Source organism: Balaenoptera acutorostrata, chromosome 6 (genome assembly GCF_949987535.1).
Source record: "Balaenoptera acutorostrata chromosome 6, mBalAcu1.1, whole genome shotgun sequence".
Taxonomy (NCBI): Eukaryota; Metazoa; Chordata; class Mammalia; order Artiodactyla; family Balaenopteridae; genus Balaenoptera; species Balaenoptera acutorostrata.
Window position 1 is genome coordinate 118,569,820 of NC_080069.1, and position 27,915 is coordinate 118,597,734.

At 52.0% G+C, this 27,915-nt stretch overlaps 2 protein-coding genes across 7 annotated transcripts in view; one reads left to right on the top strand and one right to left on the bottom strand.

Moving 5' to 3' along the window:
* The window catches only part of NUP188 (nucleoporin 188), a 40,435-nt gene extending 39,725 nt beyond the window's left edge, over positions 1 to 710 (top strand). For all 3 annotated transcript variants that reach the window (XM_057548196.1, XM_057548198.1, XM_057548197.1), the window contains one exon: positions 79 to 710. In XM_057548196.1, coding sequence (XP_057404179.1) covers positions 79 to 255 — 177 coding nt within the window. In that variant the 3' untranslated portion in view covers positions 256 to 710. The remainder of the gene's footprint in view (positions 1 to 78) is intronic.
* Positions 711 to 1,838: 1,128 nt separating this feature from the next.
* SH3GLB2 (SH3 domain containing GRB2 like, endophilin B2) lies at positions 1,839 to 27,730 on the bottom strand. 4 transcript variants are annotated; one of them, XM_007194529.2, is made up of 13 exons: positions 27,497 to 27,730; positions 23,091 to 23,232; positions 22,126 to 22,254; positions 8,834 to 8,967; positions 8,465 to 8,557; positions 6,342 to 6,404; positions 5,109 to 5,258; positions 4,680 to 4,703; positions 4,058 to 4,147; positions 3,618 to 3,718; positions 3,338 to 3,352; positions 2,973 to 3,213; positions 1,839 to 2,636 (listed from the first exon to the last, which is right to left on the bottom strand). In XM_007194529.2, exons 1-13 carry the CDS (start codon positions 27,557 to 27,559, stop codon positions 2,529 to 2,531), a joined length of 1,353 nt encoding a protein of 450 aa, XP_007194591.2. In that variant the 5' UTR covers positions 27,560 to 27,730; the 3' UTR covers positions 1,839 to 2,528. The 4 variants fall into 4 exon arrangements, with proteins under 4 accessions (XP_007194591.2, XP_057405022.1, XP_007194594.2 ...); XM_057549039.1 differs by lacking the exon at positions 3,338 to 3,352 and having other exon boundaries at positions 27,497 to 27,729; XM_007194532.2 differs by lacking the exon at positions 5,109 to 5,258 and having other exon boundaries at positions 27,497 to 27,728.
* Positions 27,731 to 27,915: the final 185 nt, after the last annotated feature.

Consider the following 27,915-nt stretch of genomic DNA (forward strand, 5'->3'; position numbering starts at 1 on the left):
GTCCCAGCCCCCCACTTCCCGTGGCCAGCCCTGAGGGTGGGGGGCGCGGGGCCTCATCAGGTGCTTTTTCTCTTGCAGAGCACTCTGCTCTCCAGCCTCTCACGCTACTTCCGCCGGGGAGCCCCCAGCTCCCCTGCTGCTGGCATCCTTCCCTCGCCTCAGGGCAAGGCCACCTCCCTCTCCAAGGTCAGCCCTGAGAGTCAGGAGCCTCTGATCCAGCTCGTGCAGGCCTTTGTCCGACACGTGCAGAGATAGGGCGTCGGCCCGCCGCCCGCCTTCCACCCTCCACCAGCCTGCATGGCAGCCCTGGGCAGCAGGGGTGCTGCTGGCCTGAGGGGCCTGTCTGGGGCTGAGAGCAGCTCCTGTCACCCTCCCCAGAGTAGCCATGACTCCAGCCACCGGCCACCAGTCCCCAGCGTTATTTTTGTAATAGATCAAGAGGTCAACAGCGGGGAGCCACGAGTCTGCTGCGCTCAGTCTCACGTTCAGAATGCCCATTTAGAATGCCCCCAAGAGGTGTATTCCTTTCCTCCAAGCATTCCCCACAGCACTTGACCCTGGCCCAGGGGAGAGATGGGGGAGCCAGTGTCACGTGCAGCCAGGAGAGGCTGTACGCACGGGTTTGAGAATCTTTTCCACGCTCTGTTCTTGCAGTTTTGGGTAATATTGTGGTCTATTTATACAAATATTAAAATACTGTTTATATACAACCGTGTGGGGTGTACCTTCAAAGCCCAAGGACTGGCCAGCTCTCAGAGCATCGAACCGCCTCCCTCGGCCGAGGGCCCAGAGTGGAGTGGAGGTTTGGGGAAGGTGAGATAGCCACTGTTGACCTGACTAAACAAACGTTCCTCCGTTCACGTCTCGGCGTTGGGGGTGCTGGGTGGGCGCTCAGATTCCTCCACCTTGGCCCCTGCCCAGGTCTTGTCCCAGACCCCTACCATGCGCCTCCAATTACAGCTGGCTGAACTCACCACCGGGTAAAGCCTTCCTTGAAGCTCTGCTTCTATTTATAGCTCTGTGCCTCCCCCTCCCTTCAGAAGGCCCGGCGGTGGGGCCCACCAGCCTCTAGCCTCTAGCCTCCTTGGGACCTAATCACAGAGTTCTGGGCCCAGCCACAAGCCTTAATCTAAAACCTGGCTTGTAGCCCAGAGGTACCACTTGAAGTTTCTGGAACCAGACTGACCTGGGCTAGAGTCCCTGCGTGGCCACTTGCCAGTTACGGAACCTTGCGGAGGTGACTTTGATCTCTTCTTCCCTCATCTGCGAGGACGACACGAGAATACACGTGAACGTGCTTGGCTCAATGCCGGGCCCCTGGGAAGCACTGTCAGCTGTCAATTACTCAAGCTTAAACTATCAGGCAAATTTTACAGTCCACTCCACTCTGCCCGATTTTAGGCCAAGTTTTTCTTAGGAACAAAACATCTATTATGCAGCTTCATGGGACTTCCCTGGTGGTCCAGTGGTTAGGACCCTGCACTTCCACTGCAGGGGCCTGGGTTCAACCCCTGGCTGGGGAACTAAGATCCTGCAAGCTGCACGGCGTGGCCCAAACAAACCCCCACCCAAAAAAAAAACGTAGATGACACAGCTGCAGTAGAACAGCACTCCCTCCTGAGCAGCACAGGCAACGTGGGAGGAAGGGAGGCGCTGGCTTTGCCCGTAGAGCTCTCCCTCCCTCTGCCCTAGTGCTCTGGGAGGGGCCCACAGCAGGCGCATTGCTCTCTCTGTACCTCACGCCCTCCCCCCAGAAGGAGGGGTGGTGCAGATGTGAAGTCTCCTCGTCCCTTTCCCACCTGTGAGGCCCGCGACCCGACCGGAGCTCAGGCAACATGCACACGAAGGATGGTTTATTGTTTGTCACTGGCTAAAGAGCAAGCACACAGGCAGAGTAAAAAGATCAGTTAAAAAGTGAGTGTGGAGAGGTGCAGGCTGCAGCCACCATACTTGGCTTGAGCTGTATGGGAGGCGAAGGGTAGCACCGGGGAGATGCCACTCCATGGCCCAGGCCCGCCTCTCCTGCCAGGCTCCCCTCGGCTCCAGCTCATCCAGAGGGGACGACAACCAGTGCCCAGGCCTGCCACAGACCTGCCTGCCTTTCCCCCTTTGCTGCTTTTGGCAACTAAAAGGCAGGAGCTCCCTCGCCCAGGGTGCGCCCCAGGGCTTCCTCAGGCCATCTGCACTGACCCCCACGGGCCTAGGCGCTGAGTGCAGCTGCTGCAGCCAGGCCCACCCTCCTTAGCAGGAGCCGGGAGGGCTGGGGCGCTCAGGGATGCAGGCGGCGGTGGTGGGGTGGGGGGTGCGGGTGGGATCTCCAGAACCAGGTCAGAAGCAGGGCTGGGGGAGGGGCTGGGAGCGTTCAGCCTCTGGGGCCCCTCGCAGCTGGAGGACCGGGGGCGGGATGGGATGGGGTTAGTTTCCCCACCCTGAGCAGCTGGGTCACCAACAGACAAGACAAGTGGCAGGGCTGCACCCATCCTCTCCTGCCCAGCCCAGAATGGGCAGGGGCCTGGGAGGGGGCCTGCTTAGCTAAGCAGTTCCAAGTAGGTGACAGGGACCTTGCCCTTCTTGTTGCCTCTCTCGCCAATGAGCCAGTCAGGGTCCATGCCAGGAAGGCTGTAGACAGTGATGAGCTGAAGAGGAGGGCGGAGAAGGAGGGTCACGCCCTGCCAGGCAGAACTGGCCCAGCCCTAAGAGGGGACAGACTTGCGGTCTCCTGAAACCCGGGAAACTACACCTCCTGAGGCGGGCGCTCACCTCCTCAGCTGCTCTACAGAGACAGATCAGAGAGGCTGCTTCCTCAGAGCTGGCGCCGTCTCCGCCTACCCGACTGGTCCCAGCTCTGCCCCCAGGGCCACTCAGAGGCTGGAAGCCCGCGGTGCAGGGTCTGCAGGCCCCACGCTCCCAGCTCCAGTTTCCCGGCGCGCGTGAGCCGGCCCCTCCCCCGTCCTCATGGCACCCAGGCCCACCTCGTCAGCCAGCAGGGCCAGCTCGCTGCTGTCGGCCGCCTCGTAGTCGTAGAGGACCCGGGCCTTCCGGGTCCCGCTGGCGGGAGGCGCCACCTCCTCCAGGCGGAGAGCGGCCTCCCCCGGAGGGGCCAGGCCGGCCACAGAGGGCCCCACAGGCATAGTGGCCGCGGCGGTGGTGGGTGAGGTGCTGCTGAGGGGCGGGGAAGCGGGCTCTGTGGTGCCCACGAAGGTGCCCGGAAATCTGGAGAGGAGAGAGGGGGGCACACCTCAGCAGCCGGGAGCCACACCCCCCCGGGAGTCCCGTGTGCCCCGCCAAACGCCAGCTGGGTCCATGGCTGCGGAGGCGAGGAGATGTCGCTACTTACATGGCTCCCTGGGAGCTGGCGGCATGAAGGAAAGAGGGAAACGGGGAACATGAGATACTCCCGCCGTCCCCGCCACCCCCCACCCCCCACAGTCTCGAGAAACCGCACCAGAGGTCCCCAAGGCCAGCCACCTCACTGCCATTGTGATAGGGTGCCCGGGCCCAGAGAGCGGTGTGATGTCCCCCCCACAGTCGGCAGCCCTCCACCCCACCCTGGGTGTCGCGGGGCTTTCCGAGTTTGGGGCGGTTGGGGCTGGGAGCCAGGGGACCCCGGTGGGCACCTGCCCAGCTGCTTCTGTAGGTCCAGCATGTGGCGGTAGCACTGGGCATAGTAAGTGGTCTGAGACTCAACGAACTCATGGAGGCAGCGAAGGTGGTTCACCTGCGGGGAAGACGCCCATGGCTGACGGGGGGATGTGAGGGGCCAAAACATCCCATTCCCCATCCTGTCCTCTGCAGACCCTGGCCCAGCATTCCGATGTCTTCTGCCCAGGCCACTTGCTCCCTGGGGTTGGAGGGAGGTAACCACCCTTTGGGACCTGCTCTGCCGAGGCTAAATCCCATCCTTACAGACTGCAGGCTCAAGCTCCCCCTTCCCCACCTGCCTTCGAGATCCAGGTTCACTCGCTGCCTCAATATGGCCTAGTTTCACGGGGACACGAGGGGCGAGGGGCGGCGAGAAGACGGTGGACGACAGGAGGAAACGGGGGGCAGGACTCACGTGAGTGCTACTGATTCCCTCCAGCAGGAGCCGGGTCACTTCTGCCTGCCGGTCAAACTCTGTCTGGGCCACTCGGAGCTCCTGCTCAGCCTGGGAAGGGCAGGGCGTGAGCTCGAGAACAAGAACCGCCCCCAGCTTCCCTCCCACCAGCCTTCTCCCGCGCCTCTGAAGCCGCCCAGGAGCGGCCTCCTCTTCCCTTCTGTGGCAGCTGTCACTCCCCCCGGGGATGCAGACATCGGTGGCAGGAGTGCACTTCCCACCCCTGACTTCAGGCCTGAAGCCCTGACCCCTGGAGGAGCGACAGCCCCGCCTGGACCCCACCCCCTCCTGAGGCCAGTTCCTGGACAAGCAGACAGAGCCTCGGGCGCCCTGCCTTGGCCTTTCATACTCATTCATTTGCCCATGTGACACCACCACCCATCAGGGACAAATCCAACCAACAGTCGCCTCCAGAGGGCCCACTGTGTGCAACAGGGCAGAGAGGAAGTGACAACCCCTACCGTGGCCCCAGCAAGCGAGGGCAGAGCCCAGAACCAGAAACAGACCTGCCCCCAACGGCAGCAGGTGAGCCTGGACTCCCGCTGCCCACCCCCTGCAGCCTCTTCCCTGAGCCCCGACTTACCTTGTCCGCCTCATCATTCCAGAGCTGCGGAGACCACAACAGGACCGGTCAGCGGGGGAGGGAGGGGGGCACTGGTCAGCAGGGGAGGGGAGGACGGCTGGACCCCAGAGCCCAGGCCCTGCCCCAGCTCCCTGAGACCCCAACCTCTCCCCGACTCCCTCCCCACAGCCCAACGAGGAGCTGAGGCTGGGGTGAGGCCTGGTGTGAAGGGGGGGCTCCGACATCATAATCCATCCAGTCCCACATGCCACATGCGGGGAGGGGGACAGCCAGCTGGGGAGTCCTACTTGGGTCTCTCCTATAGTGCCAGCCCCCAGGCTCTGACTGGGGTCTCGAGGGAGACCGAGCGTCCCGCACCCCACCCTGACACTTGGCTAAGGCTGGTGGGCTGGGAGGCAGGACTGTGTGACCCTGGACCAGTCACTGAACCTTTCTGTCCTTCGGCAGAGAAAGGCAGCCTCGTGCCCGAGTCACACTGGGGTTCAAAGGCACAAGGAAAAAACAGGGCCGTCTCCACCCTCCTGGATAGTCCTCTTTCCACTCGGCCCAGGAAGGGGGGCGGGAAGTGTCATCCAGAGTCTAAAGAAGAAAGACCCCCCTCCCCCCACCACGGCTTAGGAGACCCATTTCTCCTGCCCACTGCTACCCTAAGATGTGACCTGAAATGCGGAAAGCAAAACAAGGCCAGCCCTTGGACAGAGGTGTCCCACCTCAGTGCCGTTTAGCAAATTGCAACACGGGAAGCAACCTCCACGTGGACACACGTCGGAGACCCAGCCACAGGGGACCGGTGGACTACACTGTGGTTCACGCCCCCGAGGACAAATGACTGCACACGGCAACATGCTTATGACAGATGGAGAAGAGCCAGAGGGTCTTTGCAGAAGGTTGTCACCCGTGGGGGGTGGGGGGGGGAGGAGGGACAGAGAGAGAGAGGCAGAGAAAGGCACAGCGGTGGTTTCGACAGGCATGATGGGATAGGTGTGATCTGCCTATTTCCCAAACTAAACAGTAAATACCACAAATCTCAACAGAGCTGTAGGAAGAAAAGACACCAAGACATTCAACGTCTTCCTGATCCAGCCCCGCCCATCCCACCTCCAGAGTCCCAGCCCCTGCCAGCTCAGGACACACTCTGTTCTCCACCTCTGGGCCTCGGGCCCAGGCGGCTCCTTCCCCCACCCCGCTGTGCCCTCCCACCCTCCCGTTCAGTCTCAAGCACTTCCAGGACACCTAGCGGATGTGCTATGGAGGCAGCTGGATGGACAGCGCTGTCCCTGTCCCCTGTGACCCCGTGGCAGGCCAGGCCCAGACCTCCTCCCTCTCCTCCAGGCTGCACGGCTGGGCGCTCCAGGACGGTGAGTGTGGTAGGGGGCGGTGCCTGCTTTGGGGCGGTCGGGGCTGGGCAGACTCTCAGGTGCCCTGGAGGTGGGGCCGCTGCCGCCCCAAGTGCACCGGGCTGTGCCGCGCAGCGGGCCAGGCTCACCTTCAGCGCTGGGCAGGGAGAAGCAAGGCCGGCAACGCGGGCACAGGGCAGAGGCGGGTGGACAGGACTTGCCTGACCAGGGGCGCGGCCCCTGCCCCCCCTCTGGCTCCAGTTCGCTGCACATCAGGCCCGAGTGTGGGAGGGGATGGGGGGCGGGGCGGGGCGGGGGCGCTTACCGCGGAGGCGCTGGCCGAGAGAATGTAATTACGAGGTCTAGTCTCCTGAAAGTCAGGCACCGTCTGGCGGGGAACAGAGTTCATGGGGGGAGGGGGTCACGCGGGGCCGGGCCGGGAGGCCGCCCTAGACTCTCGCATGGGAGATGCCAAGAGCCCCCGACCCCACGGACAGGAGGGTACAGACAAATACAACACAGAGCCCCCCGCTTCTCCCCAAGCCAACCACCTGCAGAGGAGGCGGGCCGAGGCGAGTCCAGACCAAGATCAAGTGGGTGGACACGCCTGCCGTCAGGGCCCTTACCTGGGGCAAGCCACAGACGGGTCCAGCCCCTGGCCCGGCGGCCACGGCCCCTCCTCCCGGGGCCCCGGCCTCACTCAGATGCCCCAGCTAGACCCACCGTCCTCCAAACAAAGCCCGCCCCACCCAGCTCTCTCCGTCCAGAACCTCCGCACACCACGTCTCTTGCTCCTGCAGCAAGGACCAGGCCCCTCCCCACAACGAGGATGGACAGATGGATGCATGGATGGACACAGTGACAGGCTTTCAACATTTGCAAAAAGCTGACTCACAGGCTCCAATGCCTGGCATCCCCCCGAAGCAGAGGCTACACATGGTAGAGCCTCCGGTGGGGAGACCAGCTGCTTGCAAAACGCCCTGAGGACGTCCCCGGCCGACCAGGCACTGTGGGCCCGAGGCCGAGATGGGCAAACCAGAAGCAGCACAGCACGTGGGACAGGTATACTCACATCTCCCTCACACTGAGCCAAGTTACCCAAAGCAGAACGGAAAGGAACAAAAACAAAGAGTTAGTGAGTCCACAGCGCAGGCGGCAGCAGGCCCCCGGGGTCCCGGCGGGAGGGACACACAACCCTGCCCTCTGGAAGGAGTGCTAACGTGTGTGTGTGTGTGCGTGCGTGCGTGCGTGCATGTGCGCGCACTGCTGGGCTGGAGTCCTCTGGGATGCTGTATCTGGGCTGCCAGGGCCCAGCTCGGGACGGGGTGTCCTGCCCAAGCCAAAGACTCTGGGCCAACCAACTGGAGGGGAGGTCGTGCCGTCCCAGTAACTAAGGAAGGGCTCCCCCGCCTGGCTGATGTAGGAAGAGCTTGTGCTGGCCAAGTTACTCGAGAGGTGGTCCACCCCTGCATGGCGGGGAGACTGTCCTGTCCAGGTGACTTAGACAGACATAGGTCATCCTGCCCAAGCCAACAAGACTCCAGTGGCTGAGCCCCTGCCTCCAGTCTGGACCCCACACAATTGGATGAGCTGGGACCTTGCCCACGGCTCTCGCCAGATGCATTGCCCAGGCTCCGCGGCCCCAGGTGGCCACACTGAGGGAAGGGAACGCAAGGAGGGTTGGAGGCTGGAACTCTCAGGGGAACGGGGAGCCCGGGCTGGGGGATTCCACGGCGTGCCCTGGACCTGACCTTGGGATTCCCTCCCCAGGGCGTGAGGTGGCCTTTCGGTCCCTGCACCCCAAGCAGCCTGGCCACCCTCAGGCCCAGCTCTCCCAACCCTGGCCTAGCCCTGGTCAAAGTGTCCCACATTGTGTCCCATCGGCCTGGCTGGACAGGCCCCCGTGAGCCGAGAGTGACGGGGAAGCCAAGACAGCCCAGGCCCTATCCAGTGCCGTGGGGCTCCCAAAGGGCCCCTCAGACATGCCCCTGGGCAGGTCGGCAGCCCAGCTCCGGGGCCCTCCACACCACCACAGGGGAGCCTGCGCGCAGGGCACCCTGGGACCAGCGCTGCAGCAGCAGGTGGGGGAGTTAGTAGGCAGAGCCGGGAACAGAGCCGAGCACCCAGGGAGGGCAGGGCAGGGGCATGCAAGAAGCCAGCTGGCTGTCTGTCTGGGGAGGCTGCGGGCCGTCCTGAGCCCAGGTCGGGGCACTGCTGGTCCGCTCACCCCATCAACGTCTGCCCTGGGTCCCAGGGCTCTGGGCCGCCAGGGGTCCGTTGCAGGTGGGGCAGAGAGGCGTGACCTGAAGTGGTCAGCAGAGCAGCAGCCCCCAGCCAGGCCTCTCCAGGCAGGGACAGGGGAGAGAAGTCATGCCAAACACCAGGTCCCTTCACCCCCTCCTTGGCTCCAACCAGGGCCGGGGGGCAGGAGGCCAGCAGGACACCTACCGTGGCTTTAGCTTCTGCGGCCTTGGCCTTCTTCAGCCGTGCTTTGCAGGCATCCAGGTCCAGACGCCGGTTATGCAGGAGCCGCCTCTCCTTCTGAGGGGGTGGGAACAGGGAACAGTGAGACCTGGGGCAGCCCTGGGAGACCCCCGGCCCTGGCAGGCCCAGCCCCCAGGACCATCTAGTCAAGACGGGGAAACTGAGGCTTGGATGCGGGGAGTCATCCACTCCAGGCCACTCAGTCCACAGGAGCCATGTCTGGGGAGGTCCCAGGAGTGCTGGGTCCCAGCACGGGAGAAGAGCCTGGGTTCAGCAGCTATGAGGACAGGGCTGCCACTGCTACCAGGAAGCAAGTGGCCCCAGGCCCCTCACCGAGATCGTCTTCCAGTCCCCTTCCAGGAAGGTGCGCAGGGGTGTAAGGAAGTTGATGGAGGCAGTGTGGATAAAATCCCTCTCTGCGGCTCCCAGGCGCTTTTCTGCTTCTGCCACCTTGATCAGTGTCTTCCCTGAGAAACAAAGTGGAGGGGTGAGGAAGAGGGTTGGTTCAGGCCGCTCTGACCCCCAGGAAGTAGGGGAGAGCTCAGAGAGGGATGTTCTGAGAGGCAAGAACAGAATGGCTGGCCTGGGAAAATGTGGAAAATCTACATATCCATATACCTATCGACAAATAAATAGCGGGATGCCTGAAGAACGGAACGCTACACAGCCATTAAAAAGATGTGTGGGGGCTTCCCTGGTGGCGCAGTGGTTGAGAATCTGCCTGCCAATGCAGGGGACACGGGTTCGAGCCCTGGTCCGGGAAGATCCCACATGCCGCGGAGCAACTAGGCCCGTGAGCCACAACTACTGAGCCTGCGCGTCTGGAGCCTGTGCTCCGCAACAAGAGAGGCCGTGATAGTGAGAGGCCTGCGCACTGCGATGAAGAGTGGCCCCCGCTTGCCACAACTAGGGAAAGCCCTCATACAGAAACGAAGACCCAACACAGCCATAAATAAATAAATTAAAAAAAAAAAAAAAAAAGATGTGTGGTGGTGGTGGGGTACTTTCAGAATGACAGAGGAAGGAGCTCAGCAAATCCTCTCCCCAAAAAGCAATAATAAAACTGGACACAGGGACTTCCCTGGTGATCCAGTGGTTAAGACTCCACACTTCAGCTGCAGGGGGCCCAGGTTCAATCCCTGGTCGGGGAACTAGATCCTGTATGCTGTGCAGTGCGGCCCAAAAAAAAAAAAAGAATATCCTTTTAAAAAAAACACAACTGGACACAGTTCTCAAAAACAACGATTTCTGTACTCTGGAAATTAACCTAAGGCAAATAACAAATTGAGAAGCATTTATTCCAGAACTTTTGGACCTTGGTAAAAACAATGGAGTCTGTGGCTTTTTAGCCTGGGGGTACTCCCATCTCCTCAAGCTCTGTGGTGCTGTAGCTCTAGCAGGGTGGGGCAAGCCCTGAGGGGGCTGACTTGATTTGGGCTGGAACACAGAAAAACCCACGGGACAGGGTCACAAACAATAGTGATCTCAATGGCAGATAATCAGGAAAGGCCAACATCACAGCTAACATGAAGCTGGAATACTGGCTGGAACAAGCAACAGACCTGCCGGAAATTTAACAGATCTGGGGAATGAGATAGTCATAGTGGGCCTTGATAAAATCCAGATATCTCTGGTGGTCTGGAAGGCTATGCATGTGTATAGCACACTTGGGAGAGATGGGAGAGAACCCCAGCTATCAACTCATTGTTGGCTAGCGGGAGGCTTTGCACATTCACAAACGAAAAGCTGGGCAGACATGTAAACTGCTTGAACTTTGAGTGTGTTCCCCAGCCCACTCATAAATTCATCAGTAAAGCCTTAATGGTGCAAGATGTTTAAGCACAACCTCTGATTAATCATTGGCTGACCACTAACATATGCTGACCTGGAAGAAACCCCTAGGAAGCTAGGCTTAAAAATAAAAAGGATAATTTAAAAAGAAAAACAAGTAGAGACATCAGTAGCTGCATACTGCAGAGAACACAGACTCTAAACAATTAGCTCAGGCAAGTCTCTAAAGAAACAAACAGCAGTAATAACTCAACAAAAATTATAAGAAATGCAAAGAAATAGGAAAGTACGGACAGTACACAGGGAAAGAAAAGCAATCAACAGACACTATCTCCAAGGAGGCCCAGATATTAGACCTAGCAGACAAAGACTTCTAAGCAGCTATTACAAATAAGTAAAAAAACAAAAACAAAACAAAACCCTGACGGTGGGGAGGGACAAATTAGGGTTATGGGATTAAACTACTATATATGTAACAGATAAGCAACAAGGATATAGGGACTTCCCTGGTGGTGCAGTGGTTAAGAATCCTCCTGACAATTCAGGGGACACAGGTTCAATCCCTGGTCTGGAAAGATCCCACATGCTGTGGAGCAACTAGGCCCATGTGCCACAACTACTGAGCCTGCGCTCTAGAGCCCGCAAGCCACAACTACTGAGCCCACGTGCCACAACTACTGAAGCCCGCGTGCCTAGAACCCGTGCTCCGCAACAAGAGAAGCAACCTCGATAAGAAGCCGGTGCACTGCAACAAAGAGTAGCCCCTCTCTCCGCAACTAGGGAAAGCCCGCGTGCAGCAACGAAGACCCAACACAGCCAAAAATAAATAAATGAATAAATTTATTAAAAAAAAAAAAAAGGATCCACCTGCCAACGCAGGGGACACAGGTTCGAACCCTGGTCTGGGAAGATCCCACATGCCACAGAACAACTAAGCCCGTGCGCTACAACTACTGAGCCTGCGCTCTAGAGCCTGTGAGCCACAGCTACTGAAGCCCGCATGCCACAACTACTGAAGCCTGCACACCTAGAGCCAGTGCTCTGCAACAAAGAGAAGCCACTGCAATAAGAAGCCCACACACCGCAACGAAGAGTAGCCGCCACTCACTGCAACTAGAGAAAGCCCGTGCACAGCAATGAAGACCCAACACAGCCAAAAATAAATTTAAAAAAAAAAGGATATACTGTATAGCACAGGGAATTATAGCCATTATCTTGTAATAACCTATAATGGAATATAATCTGCAAAAATACTGAATCACTATGCTGTACACCAGAAACTAACACATAAATCAACTATACTTTAATTAAAAAATAAAAAACCTAATAGAAACGATGTTTAAAGATTTAAGGAAAGTATGATGACAATGATGTCTCAAATAAGGAATGTCAATTAAGAAATTAAAATTATAAAAGAGAAATGAAAATTCTAGAGTTGAAAAGTATAATAACTGATAAGTAAAAATCACTAGAAGGGTTCAACAGCAGATTTGAACTGGCTTCTTATCAGTAACAAGGGAGGCCAGATAGTGAGAGGATATGTTCAAAGTGATGAAAGGAAAAAACTCTCATCCAAGAATTTTATATACAGCAAAACTGTCTTCCAAAAGTGAACACAAAATAAAGACATTCCCAGATAAACAAAGGCTAAAAGAATTCATTGCTGGCAGACCTGCCATAGAAGAAATACTTCAGGTTCAAGTGAAATGACACTAGATGGTAACCTGAATCTACATAAGGAAACACAGAGCACCAGTAAAGGTAATTATATAGGCACATATAAAAGAGAATATAAATTTTTTTTTTAAATTTATTTATTATTTATTTTTGGCTGTGTTGGGTCTTCGTTTCTGTGCGAGGGCCTTCTCTAGTTGTGGCAAGCGGGGGCCACTCTTCATTGCGATGTGCGGGCCTCTCACCATTGCGGCCTCTCTTGTTGCGGAGCACAGGCTCCAGACGCTCAGGCTCAGCAGCTGTGGCTCACGGGCTTAGCTGCTCCGCGGCACGTGGGATCCTCCCAGACCAGGGCTTGAACCCGTGTCCCCTGCATTGGCAGGCAGATTCCCAACCACTGCGCCACCAGGGAAGCCCCCTTTTCTCTTTTCTTAATTGATTTAAAAGACAACTACATAAAATAATTATAAAACTGTTGTTGAGATATAATATGTATGACAATAATAGCACAAAGGAAGAGGACGAGAAGGGAGTTATACTGGAGCAAAGTTTCTATATTTTACTGGAATTCAGTTAGTATTACTCCAAAGTAGATTGTGTTAAGTTAAAATGCATATTGTAATTTAAATTGTAAAACCACTAAGAGGGACTTCCCTGGTGGTCCAGTGGGTAAGACTCCACGCTCCCAATGCAGGGGACATGGGTTTGATCCTCGGTTGGGGAACTAGATCCCACATGCATGTAGCAACTAAGAAACCCACATACCGCAACTAAAGATCCTACAAGCTGCAATGAAGATCCTGAATGCTGCAACTAAGACCTGGCACAGCCAAAATAAATATAAATAAATATTTAAAAAAAAAAAAAAAACCACTAAGAAAGATTTTTAAAGTAAAAAAAAAAAAAAAAAAGCAACAAAGAAATTAGAATATTACACTAGAAAATATCTATTTAACTCAAAAGAAGGCAGTAACAGAGGATCAAACAAAAAACACCTGAGATACAGGGAGACAATAACAAAATGGCAATCTGACCACATCAACAATTAGATTAAATGTAAATGGATTAAACACTCCAATCGAAAGGCAAAGACTGTCAGATTGGATTTTTTTAAAAAGATTCAAATATATGCTCTCTGTAAGAGACATACCTTAGATTTAAAGACATAAGTATGGTGAAAATAAAAGGACAGAAAAAGATACATGCCCCTGTTTGCATATAACAATATGAGAATAGGAGTGACCATAAGAGAACAGGAGTGGCCATACTACTATCAGATAAGCAGACTTTAAGACCAAAAAATGTTAACTAGAGACAAAGAGTAGTATTTTACAGTGATAGAAGGGTCAATTCAGCAGGCAGATATACAATTATAAACATACAGACCTAACAACACAGCTCCAAAATACATGAAGCAAACACTGACAGAATAAAGACAGAAATAGACAATTCAACAGAAATAATTGGAGACTTTAATACTCTCAATAAAGGATGGGACAATAAGACAAAATCAACAGGGATACAGAGGATAAACAACACTATCAACCAAGATGGCCTGACAACACTACCCTACAACATAAAGTACAATTTCTAAGGGAGCATGAAACATCCTCCAGTAGAGACCATACACTATAGGCCATAAACAAGTCTTAATACATTTAAAAGTATTAAAATCATGAAAAGTATGTTTTCTGACCACAGCGATATTAAATTAGAAATCAACAACAGAAGGAAACTTGGAAAATCCATAAATATCAGGAAATTAAACACCACCCTGCTGGTGGGATGTAAAATCACACAGCCACTTTGGAAAACAGTATGGCAATTTCTTAAAAGGTTAAACACAGGGAATTCCCTGGTGGTCTAGTGGTTAGGACTCTGCACTTTCACTGCCGAGGGCCAGGGTTCAATCCCTGGTTGCGGAACTAAGATCCTGAAAGCCACACAGCACAGCCAAAAATAAAATTAAATTTAAAAAAATGTTAAACATAAATTTACCATATGACTCAGCAATTCCACTCCTAGGTATATACCCAGTAGAAGTGAAGACATATATCCTCACAAAAGTTCATATGCAACTGTTTAAAGCAAAACAACCCAAATGTCTCTCAAATGGTATGTGGACAAAGAAAATGCGATCAGCCCATACAGTGGAACACTCTTCAACAGTAAGAAGGAATAAAATCCTAAAACACATTATAACATGGATGAACCTCAAAGACAAAGAAGCCACGTGCAAAAAACAATATATCACTTGATTCCATTTATATGAAATATTCAGAAAAGGCAAATTTATACAGACAAAACCACATTGGGATTTCCCTGGTGGTCCAGTGGTTAAGAATCCACCTTCCAATGCAGGGGACTTGGGTTCAATCCCTGGTTGGGGAACTAAGATCCCACATGCCGTGGGGCAACTAAGCCCATGTGCCGCAACCACTGAGCCTGTGCACTCTAGAGCCCACGTGCCACAACTAGAGAGCTCACATGCTGCAACTACTGAGTCCACGCGCTCTGGAGCCTGTATGCCACGCAAGTAGAGAGAAGCCTGTGTGCCGCAATGAAAGATCCCGCATGCAGCCAAATAAATAAATAAATTTATAAAAAAACGACAAAAACAACAATAAGAAATAACAAAGCCACATTAGTTGTCTGGCGGTGGGAGTGGGACTGACTATAAGTAGACACAAGTTACTTTTTTGCAGGTGATGGAAATGTTCTTTAAACTGGATTGGGGGAGACACCCAAGTCCAGGAAGCGCAGAAAGTCTCATACAGGATAAACCCAAGGAGAAACACGCCAAGACACATAGTAGTCAAACTGACAAAAATAAAGACAAAGAGAAATATTAAAAGCAACAAGGGAAAAGCAACAAATAACATACAAGGGAATCCCCGTAAGACTATCAGCTGATTTTTCAGCAGAAACTCTGCAGGCCAGAAGGGAGTGGCACAGTATATTTAAAGTGATGAAAGGGAAAAACCTACAAACAAGAATACTCTACCCAGTAAGGCTCTCGTTCAGATTTGATGAAGAAATCAAAAGCTTTACAGACAAGCAAAAGCTAAAAGAATTCAGCACCACTAAACCAGCTTTACAATAAATGCTGAAGGAACTTCCCTAAGCGAAAAAGAAAAGGCCACAACTAGAAACAAGAAAATTATGAAATGGGAAAGCTCACCAGTAAAGGTGAACACACAGTAAAGGTAGGAAATCATCCACACAAAAACGTGATATCAAAACCAGTAATTGTGAGAGAAGGAGATTACAAGTGCAGGATATCTGAAATGCATTTGAAATTAAGAGATCAGAAACTTAAAACAATCATGTAGATATAGACTGCTATATCAATACTTCATGGTAACTGCAAATGAAAAATTTATAAGATACACACATGAAAAAAAGGATTCCAAACACAACACTAAAGATAGCCATCAGCGACTTCCCCAGTGGTCCAGTGGTAAAGAATCCACCTTCCAATGCAGGGGACACAGGTTCAATCAATCCCTGGTTGGGGAACTAAGATCCCACATACCGTGGGGCAACTAAGCCTGCACGCCACAACTACTGAGCTCACGCACCTCAAGGACAGAGCCTGTGTGCCGCAAACTACACAGCCCACGCACTCTGGAGCCCGCACGCCACAACTACAGAGCCCACGTGCCCAGGAGCCCGCGCGCCACAACTAGAGAGAAGCCCACATGCCGCAACGAAGAGCCTGCGTGCCGCACTGAAAGATCCTTCGTGCCGCAACTAAGACCTGACGCAACCAAATAAATAAATAAATATTTTTAAAAACGTTTAATCCATCTATCCTAAACCCTTAAAAAATAGTCATCAAATCACAAGAAAGGAGGAAAGAAAAGAGGAAAGGAAGAAAAAAGACCTACAAAAACAAATCCAAAATAATTAACAAAATGGCAATAAGGGACTTCCCTGGTGGCACAGTGGTTAAGAATCCGCCTGCCAATGTAGGGGACATGGGTTTGAGCCCTGGTCTGGGAAGATCCCACATGCCACGGAGCAACTAAGCCCGTGCACCACAACTACTGAGCCTGTGCTCTAGAGCCTGCGAGCCACAACTACTGAGCCTGAGAGCCACAACGACTGAAGCCCACATGCCTAGAGCCCGTGCTCCACAAGAGAAGCCACTGCAACGAGAAGCCTGCGCACCGCAACAAAGAGTAGCTGCCTCTCACCGCAACTAGAGAAAGCCCGCACACTGCAACAAAGACCCAACATAGCCAATAAACAATAAATTAATTAAAATAAATAAATAAGTGTATTAAAAAATGGCAATAAGAACATACACATCGATGATTACCTTAAATGTAAACAGATTAAATGCTCCAACCAAAAGACACAGATTGGCTGAATGGACACAAAAACAAGACCCATATATATGTTGTCTACAAGAGACCCATTTCAATGCTTTTTTTTTTTTCAGTTGTGCCGTGCAGCATGTGCGATCTTAGTTCCCCGACCAGGGATCGAACCTGCGCCCCCTGCATTGGAAGCACACAGTCTTAACCACTGGACAGCCAGGGAAGTCCCAGACAAAACAGCCTTTAAAATAAAGACTGTTACAAGAGACAAAGAAGGACACTACATAATGATCAAGGGATCAATCCAAGAAGAAGACATAGCAATTATAAATATATATGCACCCAACACAGGAGCACCTCGATATATAAGGCAAATGTTAACAGATGTAAAAAGAGAAATAGACAGTAAACAATAATATGGGTCTACTTTAACACCCCACTTACATCAATGAACAGTTCATCCAGACAGAAAATCAATAAGGAAACACAGGCCTCAAATGACACATTAGACCAGATGGACTTAACTGTTATTTATAGAGCTTTCCATCCGAAAGCAGCAGAATACACATTCTTTTCAAGTGTACATGGAACATTCTCCAGGATAGATCACATGCTGGACCACAAAGCAAGTTTTGGTAAATTTAAGAAAACTGAAATCATATCAAGTATCTTTTTGACCACAATGCTATGAGATTAGCAATCAAGTCCAAGAAAAAAACTGCAAAAAACACAAACATGTGGAGGGTAAACAATGTGCTACTAAACAAGCAATGGCTCACCAAAGAAATCAAAGATGAGGGACTTCCCTGGTGGTCCAGTGATTAAGACTCTGCACTCCCAATGCAGGGGGCCCAGGTTCAATACCTGGTCAGGGAACTAGATCCGGCATGCTGCAACTAAAGGAGCCCGCATGCCGCAACTAGGACCTAGCGCAGACAAATAAATAAATAAATTAATAAATTAATAAAAAAAGAAATCAAAGATGAAATTAAAAAATACCTAGAGGGAAATGAAAATGAAAACACTATGCCAAAACCTATGGGACACAGCAAAAGCAGTTCTAAGAGGGAAGTTTATAGTGATACAAGCTTACCTCAGGAAACAAGAAAAATCTCAAATAAACAACCAAACCTTACACCTAAAGCAACTAGAAATGAAGAACAAACAAACCTAAAGTTAGTAGGAAAGAAATCATAAAGAACAGAGCATAAATAAATAAATTAGAGACTAAGAAAACAACAGAAAAGATCAGTGAAACTAAAAGCTAGTTCTTTGAAAAGATAAACAAAATTGATAAATCTTTAGCCAGGCTCATCAAGAAAAAAAGGGAGAGGACCCAAATCAGTAATATTAGAAACGAAAAGGAAGAAGCTGCAACCAACACCACAGAAGTACAAAGGACTGTAAGAAACTACTACAAGCAACTATATGCTACTAAAATGGACAACCTAGAAGAAATGTACAAATTCTTACAAAGGTACAATCTCCCAAGACTGAACCAGGAAGGAAGAGGAAATATGAACAGACCAATTACAAGTACTGAAGTTGAATTTCTGATTTAAAAACTTCCAACAAACAAAGGTCCAGGACCAGATGGCTTCACAGGAAAATTCTATCAAATGTTTAAAGAAGAGTTAACAACTATCCTTCTGAAACTATTCCAAAAATTGCAGAGGCAGGAACCAAACTCATTCTACGAGACCACCATCACCCTGATACCAAATACAGACAGACACCACACAAAAAAGAAAATTACAGGCCAATATCACTGAAGAACATAGATGCAAAAATCCTCAACAAAATACTAGCAAATTGAATCCAACAATACATTAAAAGGATCATACACCATTACCAACGTGTGACATGTGGGCTCCTTAGTTGTGGTGTACGGACTTCTTAGTTGCAGCATGCATACTCTTAGTTGCGGCATGCATGCAGGATCTTGACCAGGGATCGAACCTGGGCACCCTGCATTGGGAGCATGGAGTCTTACCCACTGGACCACCAGGGCAGTCCCTGTAAGGATTTTTCAATGTCCGCAAAACAATCAGTGTGATATACCACATTAACAAATTGAAGAATAAAAACCATATGATCATCTCAATAGATGCAGAAAAAGCTTTTGATAAAATTCAACATCCGTTTATGATAAAACACTTCAGAAAGTGGGGATAGAGGGAACCTACCTCAACATAATAAAGGCGATATATGACAAACCCACAGCAAACATCATTCTCAATGGTGACAAACTGAAAGCATTTCCTCTAAGATCAGGAACAAGACAAAAGATGTCCACTCGTGCCGCTTTTATTTAACATAGTTTTGGAAGTCCTAGCCACAGCAATCAGAGAAGAAAAAGAAATAAAAGGAATCCAAATTGGAAAAGAAGAAGTAAGACTCTCACTGTTTGCAGATGACATGATACTGTACATAGAAAATCCTAAAGATGCCACCAGAAAACTACTAGAGCTCATCAGTGAATTTGATAAAGTTGCAAGATACAAAATTAATACACAGAAATCTGTTGCATTTCTATACACTAACAATGAAAGACCAGAGAGAGAAATTAAAAAGAATAAAAATACCTAGGAATAAAACTACCTAAGGAGGACTTCCCTGGTGGCACAGTGGTTAGGAATCTGCCTGCTAATGCAGGGGACATGGGTTTGAGCTCTGGTCCGGGAAGATCCCACATGTCGCAGAACAACTAAGTCTGTGCGCCACAACTACTGAGCCCACGTGCCACAACTAACGAAGCCTGTGCACCTGGAGCCCATGCTCTGCAACAAGAGAAGCCATCACAATGAAGAGCAGCCACAACTAGAGAAAGCCTGTGCACAACAGCGAAGACCCAATGCAGCCAATAAATAAATAAATAAATAAATATATTAAAAAAAAAAAAGCTACCTAAGGAAGGAAAAGAACTGTATTCTGAAAATTATAAGATGCTGATGAAAGAAACGGAAGATGAGGGAATTCCCTGGTGGTCCAGTGGTTAGGAACTAAGATCCCACAAGCCGTGCAACACAGCCAAAAAAAAAAAAACCCAAAGATGACACAAACAGATGGAAAGATATACTGTGTTCTTGGATTGGAAGAATCAGTATTCTCAAAATGACTATACTATCCAATGCAATCTACAGATTCAGTGCAATCCTTATTAAATTACCAATGGCATTTTTCACAGAACTAGAACAAAAAATTTTTAAATTTGTATGTAAACACAGAAGACCCTGAATAGCCAAAGCAGTCTTGAGAAAGAAAAATGGAGCTGGAGGAATCAGGTTCCCTGACTCCAGACTATACTACAAAGCTACAGTAATCAAAACAGTATGGTACTGGCACAAAAACAGAAATATAGATCAATGGAACAGGACAGAAAGCCTAGAAATAAACCCATGCACCTACGGTCAATTACTCTACGACAATGGAGGCAAGAATATACAATGGAGAAAAGACAATCTCTTCCATAAGTGGTGCTGAGCAAACTGGACAGCTAAATTAAAAGAATGAAATTAGAAATTCTCTAACACCATGCACAAAAATAAACTCCAAATGGATTAAAGACCTAAATGTAAGACGAGATACTATAAAACTCCTAGAGGGGGACTTCCCTGGTGGCACAGTGGTTAAGAATCTGCCTGCCAATGCAGGAGACACGGGTTCGAGCCCTGGTCTGGGAAGATCCCACATGCCGCAGAGCAACTAAGCCCACGTGCCACAGCTACTGAGCCTGCGCTCTAGAGCCCACGAGCCACAACTACTGAGCCTGTGTGCCACAACTACTGAAGCCTGCGCGCCTAGAGCCCGTGCTCCGCAACAAGAGAAGCCACTGCAATGACAAGCCTGCGCACCGGAAGGAAGAGGGGCCCCCGCTCACCACAACTGGAGAAAGCCTACGCACAACAACGAAGACCCAACGCAGCCAAAAATAAATATAAAAAACAAACAAACAAACAAAAACTCCTAGAGGAAACCATAGGCAGGACACTCTTTGACATAAATTGCAGCAGTATCTTTTTGGATCCGTCTCTTAGTGTAATGGAAACAAGAACAAAAATAAACAAATGGGAATTAAACTTAAAAGCTTTTGCATAGCAAAGGAAACCAAACCAAAGGAAGGAAACAAAACGAAAAGACAACCTAAAAAAAAAAAAAAAAAAAGAAAAGACAACCTACAAGACGGAAGAAAATATTTGCAAACAATGCAACTGACAAGGGATTAATCTCCAAAATATACAAACAGCTCAATATCAAAAAAACAAGCAACCCAGTCAAAAAATGGGCAGAAGATCTAAATAGACACTTCTCCAAAGAAGACATTTAGATGGCCAAAAGGCATGTGAAAAGATGCTCAACATCGCTAATTTTTACAGAAATGCAAATCAAAACTACAGTGAGGTATCTCCTCACACCAGTCAGAATGACCATCATCAAAAAGTCTACATATAATAAATGCTGGAGAGGGTGTGGAGAAAAGGGAACCCTCTTACATGGTTGGTGGGAATGTAAACTGGTGCAGCCAAAATGGAGAACAGTATGGAGGTTCCTTTAAAAAGTAAAAACAGAGCTACCATATGATCCTGCAATCTCACTCCTGGTCATATATCCAGAGAAAACCATAATTGGAAAAGCTATATGCACCCCAATGTTCATTGCAGCACTATTCACAATAGCCAAGACATTGAAGCAACCTAAATGTCGATCAACAGGTGAATGGATAAAGAAGATGTGGTATATAAATACAATGGAATATTACTCAGCCATAAAAAAGAATGAAATAATGCCATTTACAGCAACATGGACACAACTAGAGATTATCATACTAAGTGAAGTTAAGCCAGACAGAGAAACACAAATATCATATGATACCACATATACGTGGAATCTTAAAAAATGATACAAATGAACTAATTTACAAGACAGAAACAGACTCACAGACACAGAAAACAAACTTATGGTTATCAAAGGGGAAAGGGGGGGTGGGAGGAGGGATAAATTAGGAGGTTGGGATTAACATATACACACTACTGTATATAAAATAGATAACCAACAAGACCCACTGTATAGCACTGGGAACTACACTCAATATTTTGTAATAACCTAAAAGTGAAAAGAATTTGAAAAGGAATATATATATGTTGTGTGTGTGTGTATATAACTGAATCACTGTGCTGTACACTTGAATCTAACACTATATTGTAAATCAACTGTACTTCAATTAAAAAATTAATTAAATAAAATTTTTAAAAATACATAAATTGGATTGGGGGATGTTTGTTCAATTCTGTAAATTCACTAAAAATCATCAAATTACACACTTAAAACAGGTGTACTTTATAGTGTATAAATTGTACCTAAATAAAACTTAAAAAATAAAAAATAAAGATTGAGATGACTCTGTAAGTGCTGTGAACAGATTATCTGTAGTGCAATGCCAAGTTTAAAAATCAGGTTGCAGAAAAGTACACATAATATGATCCCATTAAAAAATGCACACAAACCAAAACTGGGTAAGGGAGGTTTGTATTTTTTTTGTTTGTTTTTTGGCTGCACTGTGCGGCGTGCAGGATCTTAGTTCCCCAACCAGGGATCAAACCCATGCCCCCTGCACTGGGAGCACAGAGTCTTAACCACTGGACCACCAGGGAAGTCCCAGGAGGCTTCTATTTTTTACTCTATTTTCATCTCCATTGACTGAGGTGTTTACAAGCAGAATGAATCCAGGTATCATGTGTGCAAATTAAAAAACAGAGAAAGGAAGGAGAGAAGGGAGGGAAGAAGATTCGCGCCAGAGACCGTGACCCCCGACCCTGGCTGTGGGGACTGGCTCACCGTAGGGCGTGGTGGGCCCCAGCTCACTGGCCGCCTCTGCCATGTACTGAGCCAGCAGTTCCCCGTTGGTGACCCTCGAGGGCACCTTCCTGTCCAGCTTCTCATACAGGAACTCCTCCACTCGGGCACCTGCGGGGAGACAGCAGCCAAAGCCACAGGGCTCTTAGGTAGGAGCCCAAGGATGAAAGCCGTGGTGACAGAAACAGACCCAGACCAGGGCCTGCCCACAGGGGTGCCCAGCCTGGTGACTTCCAGAATACTCTCTTGCTGATTCTCAACTGTGTGAGACTGGCACTCGACCCTGCGAAGCCCTCACTCTAGAGAGGAAGAAGCCATGGCTCAGACACGTGAAATGCCTGCCCGAGGTCACACAGCTGCGGGTGACGGGCCTGAAGGCAACCGCCGCCCCTTCCCGCCCCCCAACTTCTCCCTCATTACAGTATGGATTTACAGGGCATAACACACACGTGAGCAATGCCCTGGCTTGGCCCCAGAAAGCTCTCAGCGCACTCACTCAGCTAACAGCAGACATACAGGCATACAAGCCTCACGACCCCAGGCCAGCCCTCTCTTCCCACAGGTTCTCCTGCACCTGCGTCTGCCTGCACCACGCTGCGTGTGACTCTCGGCAAGTCCTCTTTCATCCCTGAGCCTCGCTGCCTTCCCTCCAGTGACCTGGCTCCCGTTTCTCCTGCCTCTTCTCCCAACTGTGTTTTAGTTTCCAGGCATTTCTTCAACTCCTCTGTGCGAAACAGCATTTCCACTGTCCCAGAGAGCACATCCTGGAGCCCAACACTGAGTCTGCTGTTTTCTTTAAGTGGGACCCCCCAAAACAGCAGCCTTAAGCCTCAAGAGTCTAACCCAAATCCCACCTGCCGCCCAGGCCCACCTGCACAGTCTCAGCAGCTGGGGCTCCTGCCCGCAGCTTCCCGCCCCGAGCCCGGGGCCGGCCCGTGTCCACTCACTGGGGTTGGGTTGCAGCAACACCTCTGTCTGCCTCAGGATTTTCTCCGTCCAGTTCTTGGTGCTGTCTGCCCGGGCCAGAAGGTTCTCAAACTGGGCATCAAGCTCGGTCTTCTCGGCCTGGCCGAATTTCTCCTCTGTGAACTGTGGGGGGAGGACCCGGGATGGAGGGCTCAGAAAGGGGGACGGGAGGACCACCCCTGTCCCACCCATCTACCCCTCCCACCTGGCTGGAACTCAGGCCCCAAGGTCAAGAAACTTGCTCTGCCCCTGACCTGCTCTGTGACCTTGATCAAGGTGCAACCCTGCCCTGGGCCTCAGTTTGTTCCTCTGTGAAATGAGGTGGTTGGACCAGAGTTTGGGGATCATGGCTCCTTTTGGAAATCCAATGAAAGATACAGACTCCCTCTCCCCAGAAAAGCACATTTGTACAAAATCAGACATACAACTTAGGGTGTAAGGAACCCTTGGGAGCCTATCACTAAGGGTCCTCCCAGCCTGACTCTGAAGGAAAGCACTTGGTAACAAGTACTCAGGGAACAAAAGGGGCACAGAGCAAGGTCTGGGGTTATCAGGATGTTCCAGGGGCAGCTGGGAGCCACAGGAAGGGGATACCAAGGGAGGGTGTCAGAGGAACCCAGGTTCCAGAATCAGAGGGACTTGATTCAAGTCTCAGTCTGATGAGCTGTGTGACCTTGGGCAAGTGGCTTTGCCTCTCTGAGCATCAGTTTCCTAAGCTGAAAATGGTAATAATAAGTAATAGCATCTCCCTCATAGGTTGTAAGAATGAAATAAAAAAGATGTGGATAAGACATAAAGGCTAGGATCTGGCAGGCAGTCAGTGTTCAGTGTAAGTGCTGATACTGTTAAGAGCTGATGCGCAGAGAGATGGCTGGGAGGGAAGGGGAATGTGGGGGGGAGGATGGCCACATGGCTGGCCTCCGGTTGCCTGGAGTGGTAGATGGGGAGCAGCGCCAGCTCATCAGAGCCAACTGCTGGGCACGCCCAGGGCCCAGAAAGCTCGGCAGCCCCGCCCCAAGGCCAGGAAAGGACCAGGATGTCACAAGGGTCCCCCTTCAGAGCTGGCAGAAACCATGGGGGCCACCGAAGAAAAACCAGAAACCGGCCCAAGTCCTGGCCTCTCTGATCTCAAAGGCCCTGTCCAGCCAAGGGGAGGTCACAGGCAAACAGCAAAGGGGTGAAGACCTGCGGGAGTAAGATCAGCCCTGACAACAACAGACACTGCCCTCAGGCCGGCCAAGTTTCCCATTTCACAGAAGCCGCTGAGACTGAGCAAGAGGCAGGTTGTGCTGGAGTCACATAGGCTGGGGGTCTGGAGGCCCTTCCCAGACGACTAGGCAGCGGTGAGTCATCCAGAGGCCAAGGACAGGCCCAGCTGCAAGGGGCAGGAGGCACCAGCGGTGGTCAGGCTGCTCTGTCCGGCTGCTCCAGCTCGGCAGCCATCAATTATGCATGGGGGCTTGGGTTTCCCTCTGCAGAGCTGGGTGGGCCAGGGTTAGAGCCTGCGGCTCCTCACCTGGTAACTAGCTGCTCCTGGCCTCCTCCTGGTCTCCCGACTCCTCTTCTTCCTCACATTCCCCAAGCTGGGGCCTCCCGGAGCCAGGCCCTGAACAGGCCTCACCTCACCCAGACCCTTCAGGGATTAGCATTATCCCATTTTGCAGATGAGAAAATCGAGGGTCAGAGGCAAAGTCACCTCTCTGGTCCTCAGTTTCCCCCCGGAGGATGGGGATAACAGGACCTATCTCACAGAATATTTGGAAGGTGCTTAGTTTCATGGTCAGCACACAGTATAGGCCTGATAAACGTTAGCTGGCGTCATCATCATCATTAATAAAAGGTCTCCCTCAGGCCCCTCCTCGGCTCTCAGGAGCCACCTAGGGACGTCCTTACCCTGATGGCACCAGCCAGTCTGATTCAGGTGACTGTGTCACCCTCAGTGTGCACCTCAGCATCTCCCCTTCTTACCAAGGTTAATGGCAGCACTCCCCGCCGTGCCACCTGGCCACCCGTCCCTCACACCACACACCCACCCAGGTTCAAAGTCCTACCGGGCTTTCCCAACATCTTGGGCATCCCTCCCACGTTCACTGCTGCCTGCCTGGCTTGGATGAGAACGATGCCACAGCCTCCCTGGCTTTTATTATCATTACTCCTACTATGCTATTAGTAATACTGCAGTTACTACCAACAGCATTAGTACTAGCACTTCCACTGCCCACTCCCACCCCCACTGGCATCTTACCCAAACATGCCTTAGGTTTTCCTGTCTGGGTGCCCTTAGCTGGGCTGTTCCCATCACCTGGACCGTTCCCATCACCTGGACCAACTCGGCAAACCCCTCCTGACCTTCAAGGCACAGTTCGGGGACTGAGAAGCCATCCTAGAATCTCCCATGCAAAAGGGATCTGGCCTCCGGATTCTCATCCCAGGGCCAAGGTCCAGTTCCCTACCGGATGGGGATGAGGTGAGGCTCCTAAAAGTGTCCTCGGCACATGGAGGGGCTGAGCACTTACCCAGCATGTCGTGCGTAGGTAGGTGGCACCTACACAGAGGAGCTGCCCACACATTAATAATAAACCACCCCCCGTCCCTGCTGGCTGACTCCTACCCCAGGGCAGACTGGCCTCAGGAGGGTCCCCTGAGTGTGCTCTCCTGCCCAGGTCACATTTCAAGCCCTTCTCTCTTCTGGCTGCCACCCTGCCCCATCCCTGCCAAGAGGAAGGGCCCAGGCTTCAGAGGCTGCTCCCTGCAAGATGGCAGCAGCAGGGGGTGGGCGTGCAGGGCCAGAGAAAGCCTCTATTTATAAAGCTCCCAGCTCCCTCCTCCACTCTGGAGGCGGGGGCCTGGGCGCTGGCTCCCACTCCAGTATGGGCGAACCAGTGGGCCTGCCCCCCCAGGAGAAAAAAGGCCACAGGGACCAAGCTTCCCCATACCCCAGGCTCTGCAGGCCTGGCCAGGTCAGGTGCTAGGGCCCCAAAGTAGCAGGAAACTGGCAGATCAGGTTCTTCCCAGATGTGGGAGATAAAGTGGTTGCCATACCAACACTGGGGAGAATTCCCTACCTTCTGGATGAACAGGGGCTGGCCAATGAACTCCAGGCTGCTAGCGTCCCCACTAGGGCTGGGGTCCCCGGCAGGGCTTGGAACATGGAGCAGCAAACCCTCTCTGGGGCACAAGTCCTCAACGGGACACTGTGCTTTCTAGTAAACATGGGCATGTGGGCTTCCAAGAGACTGTCTGGGGCTGGGCTCCTCCAGAGAACCAACAACCAGGGCAAGGACAAACAACAGAATCTGTTCCCAGAGCGCTGTGATGGGCCAAGCCCCAAGGCTGCAGCCACCCTTGGAGGCAGACTGGTGCGACCCCTGATTGACAGAAGGGAACACGGAGGCTCCGAGACTTGCCTAATGTCACATGCTGCACAGCTGCAATACTAAGCACGTTACACCAAGAATGACTTGCCTTTAGTGAGCACGTTCACGTGGAGTGCCCGGGACACTCACATCCATGCTGGGAGGGAGGGATTGCTAAGGCCGTTTTTCAGACTGAAAAACTGTGGCCCAGAGAGGTGAAGCCCCCATCTTCAAAGTCACAAGAGGGGGGCATCCACACCCACAGCTGACTCCCGGTCTTCACCATTACACTCAGCTGCTTCTGTTTTTTCCCTTGTCCCCAAATGGACAGGACTTGTTCTAATCCCAGCATCACCCACTGTACAGCTTCCCAGGGAGGGCACCCAGCCAGCCTCCGGGGCCTGGGGAAATAAGAGAAACAGGCCTCCCACGGAGCAGAAAGGAAATAACCCCAGCCCTCCTGGCTTCCGGACTGACTATCCAAGCGTGTAAAAGGGACCTGAGGGAATCAGTACCACCAGTCCATTGCACAGGTGCGGAGATTGAGGCTCAGAGAGGGGGTCAGGGCGGGTGCCCGAGTCCTTAGGCCTGGAACTCAGGCCTCCAAATGCCTGCCGGGAGTGAAGAGTCACTGCTGGGCAAGGGCAAGGAGACAGGAACCGCCTGGGGCCCTCTGCCCTCCTCAGCAGAGCCCCCCACGGGGGCGGGGCGGGCGCCAGGGCAGCGGGACTACCCAGCCGGCGGGTCGAAATGGTGGAGGCTGACACCTCCCCCGCGGCAGCAGGGCCGAGGCAGGCCCGGCTCACTCCCCGGGCCTGGGCCACGCAGAGGGTGCGGCCAGTGTGGCCGGCCGCCCCGGGCTCTTTCTCTCTACTGGGCACCGCAGAAGGAGGAGGGGCCGGGGGGGGGGGCGGCTAGGGCGACTCCGCAGCGGGGAAGGAGCGGCGGCCGCGAGGGCCTTCTCCCGCGGCCCCGGGCTCTGCTTCAGGGGTGCCCTACGGCCGCGCAGGGCCCAGGGTGCACGGCCTCACCTGTACGGCCCGGGTGAAGAAGATGCCCGCGTCCGACGCCAGCTTCTTCATGTTGAAGTCCATGGCGCTCCGCACGGCCGGCCGCGTCCGGCCCGAGCGCCGCCCGGCAGCCCCCGGCCCGCCGCCGCCAGCCCGCACCGCGCCCACCTGCTGCCGGTGCTCTGGCCCTTACCGCGCCCGCCTAGCTCAGCAGCAGCCGCCTCCGTCGAGCTTGCCCGAGCACGCAGGGAGGGGCGCCGGCCGCGGAGGAGGAGCCGCCGGGGGGCGGGGCGGGGCGGGGCGGAGAGGGCCCGGCTTGAGGCTGCTCGCGGCTGCCCCCTGCGGCCGCCACCGGGCCGGCCTCTCTCGCTTCCTCGCCCTGTGGCCCCCGCCCATTTGTGCCTCTTCCCTCTGTCGATTGGAGTCCTCCTGGCCTGCTG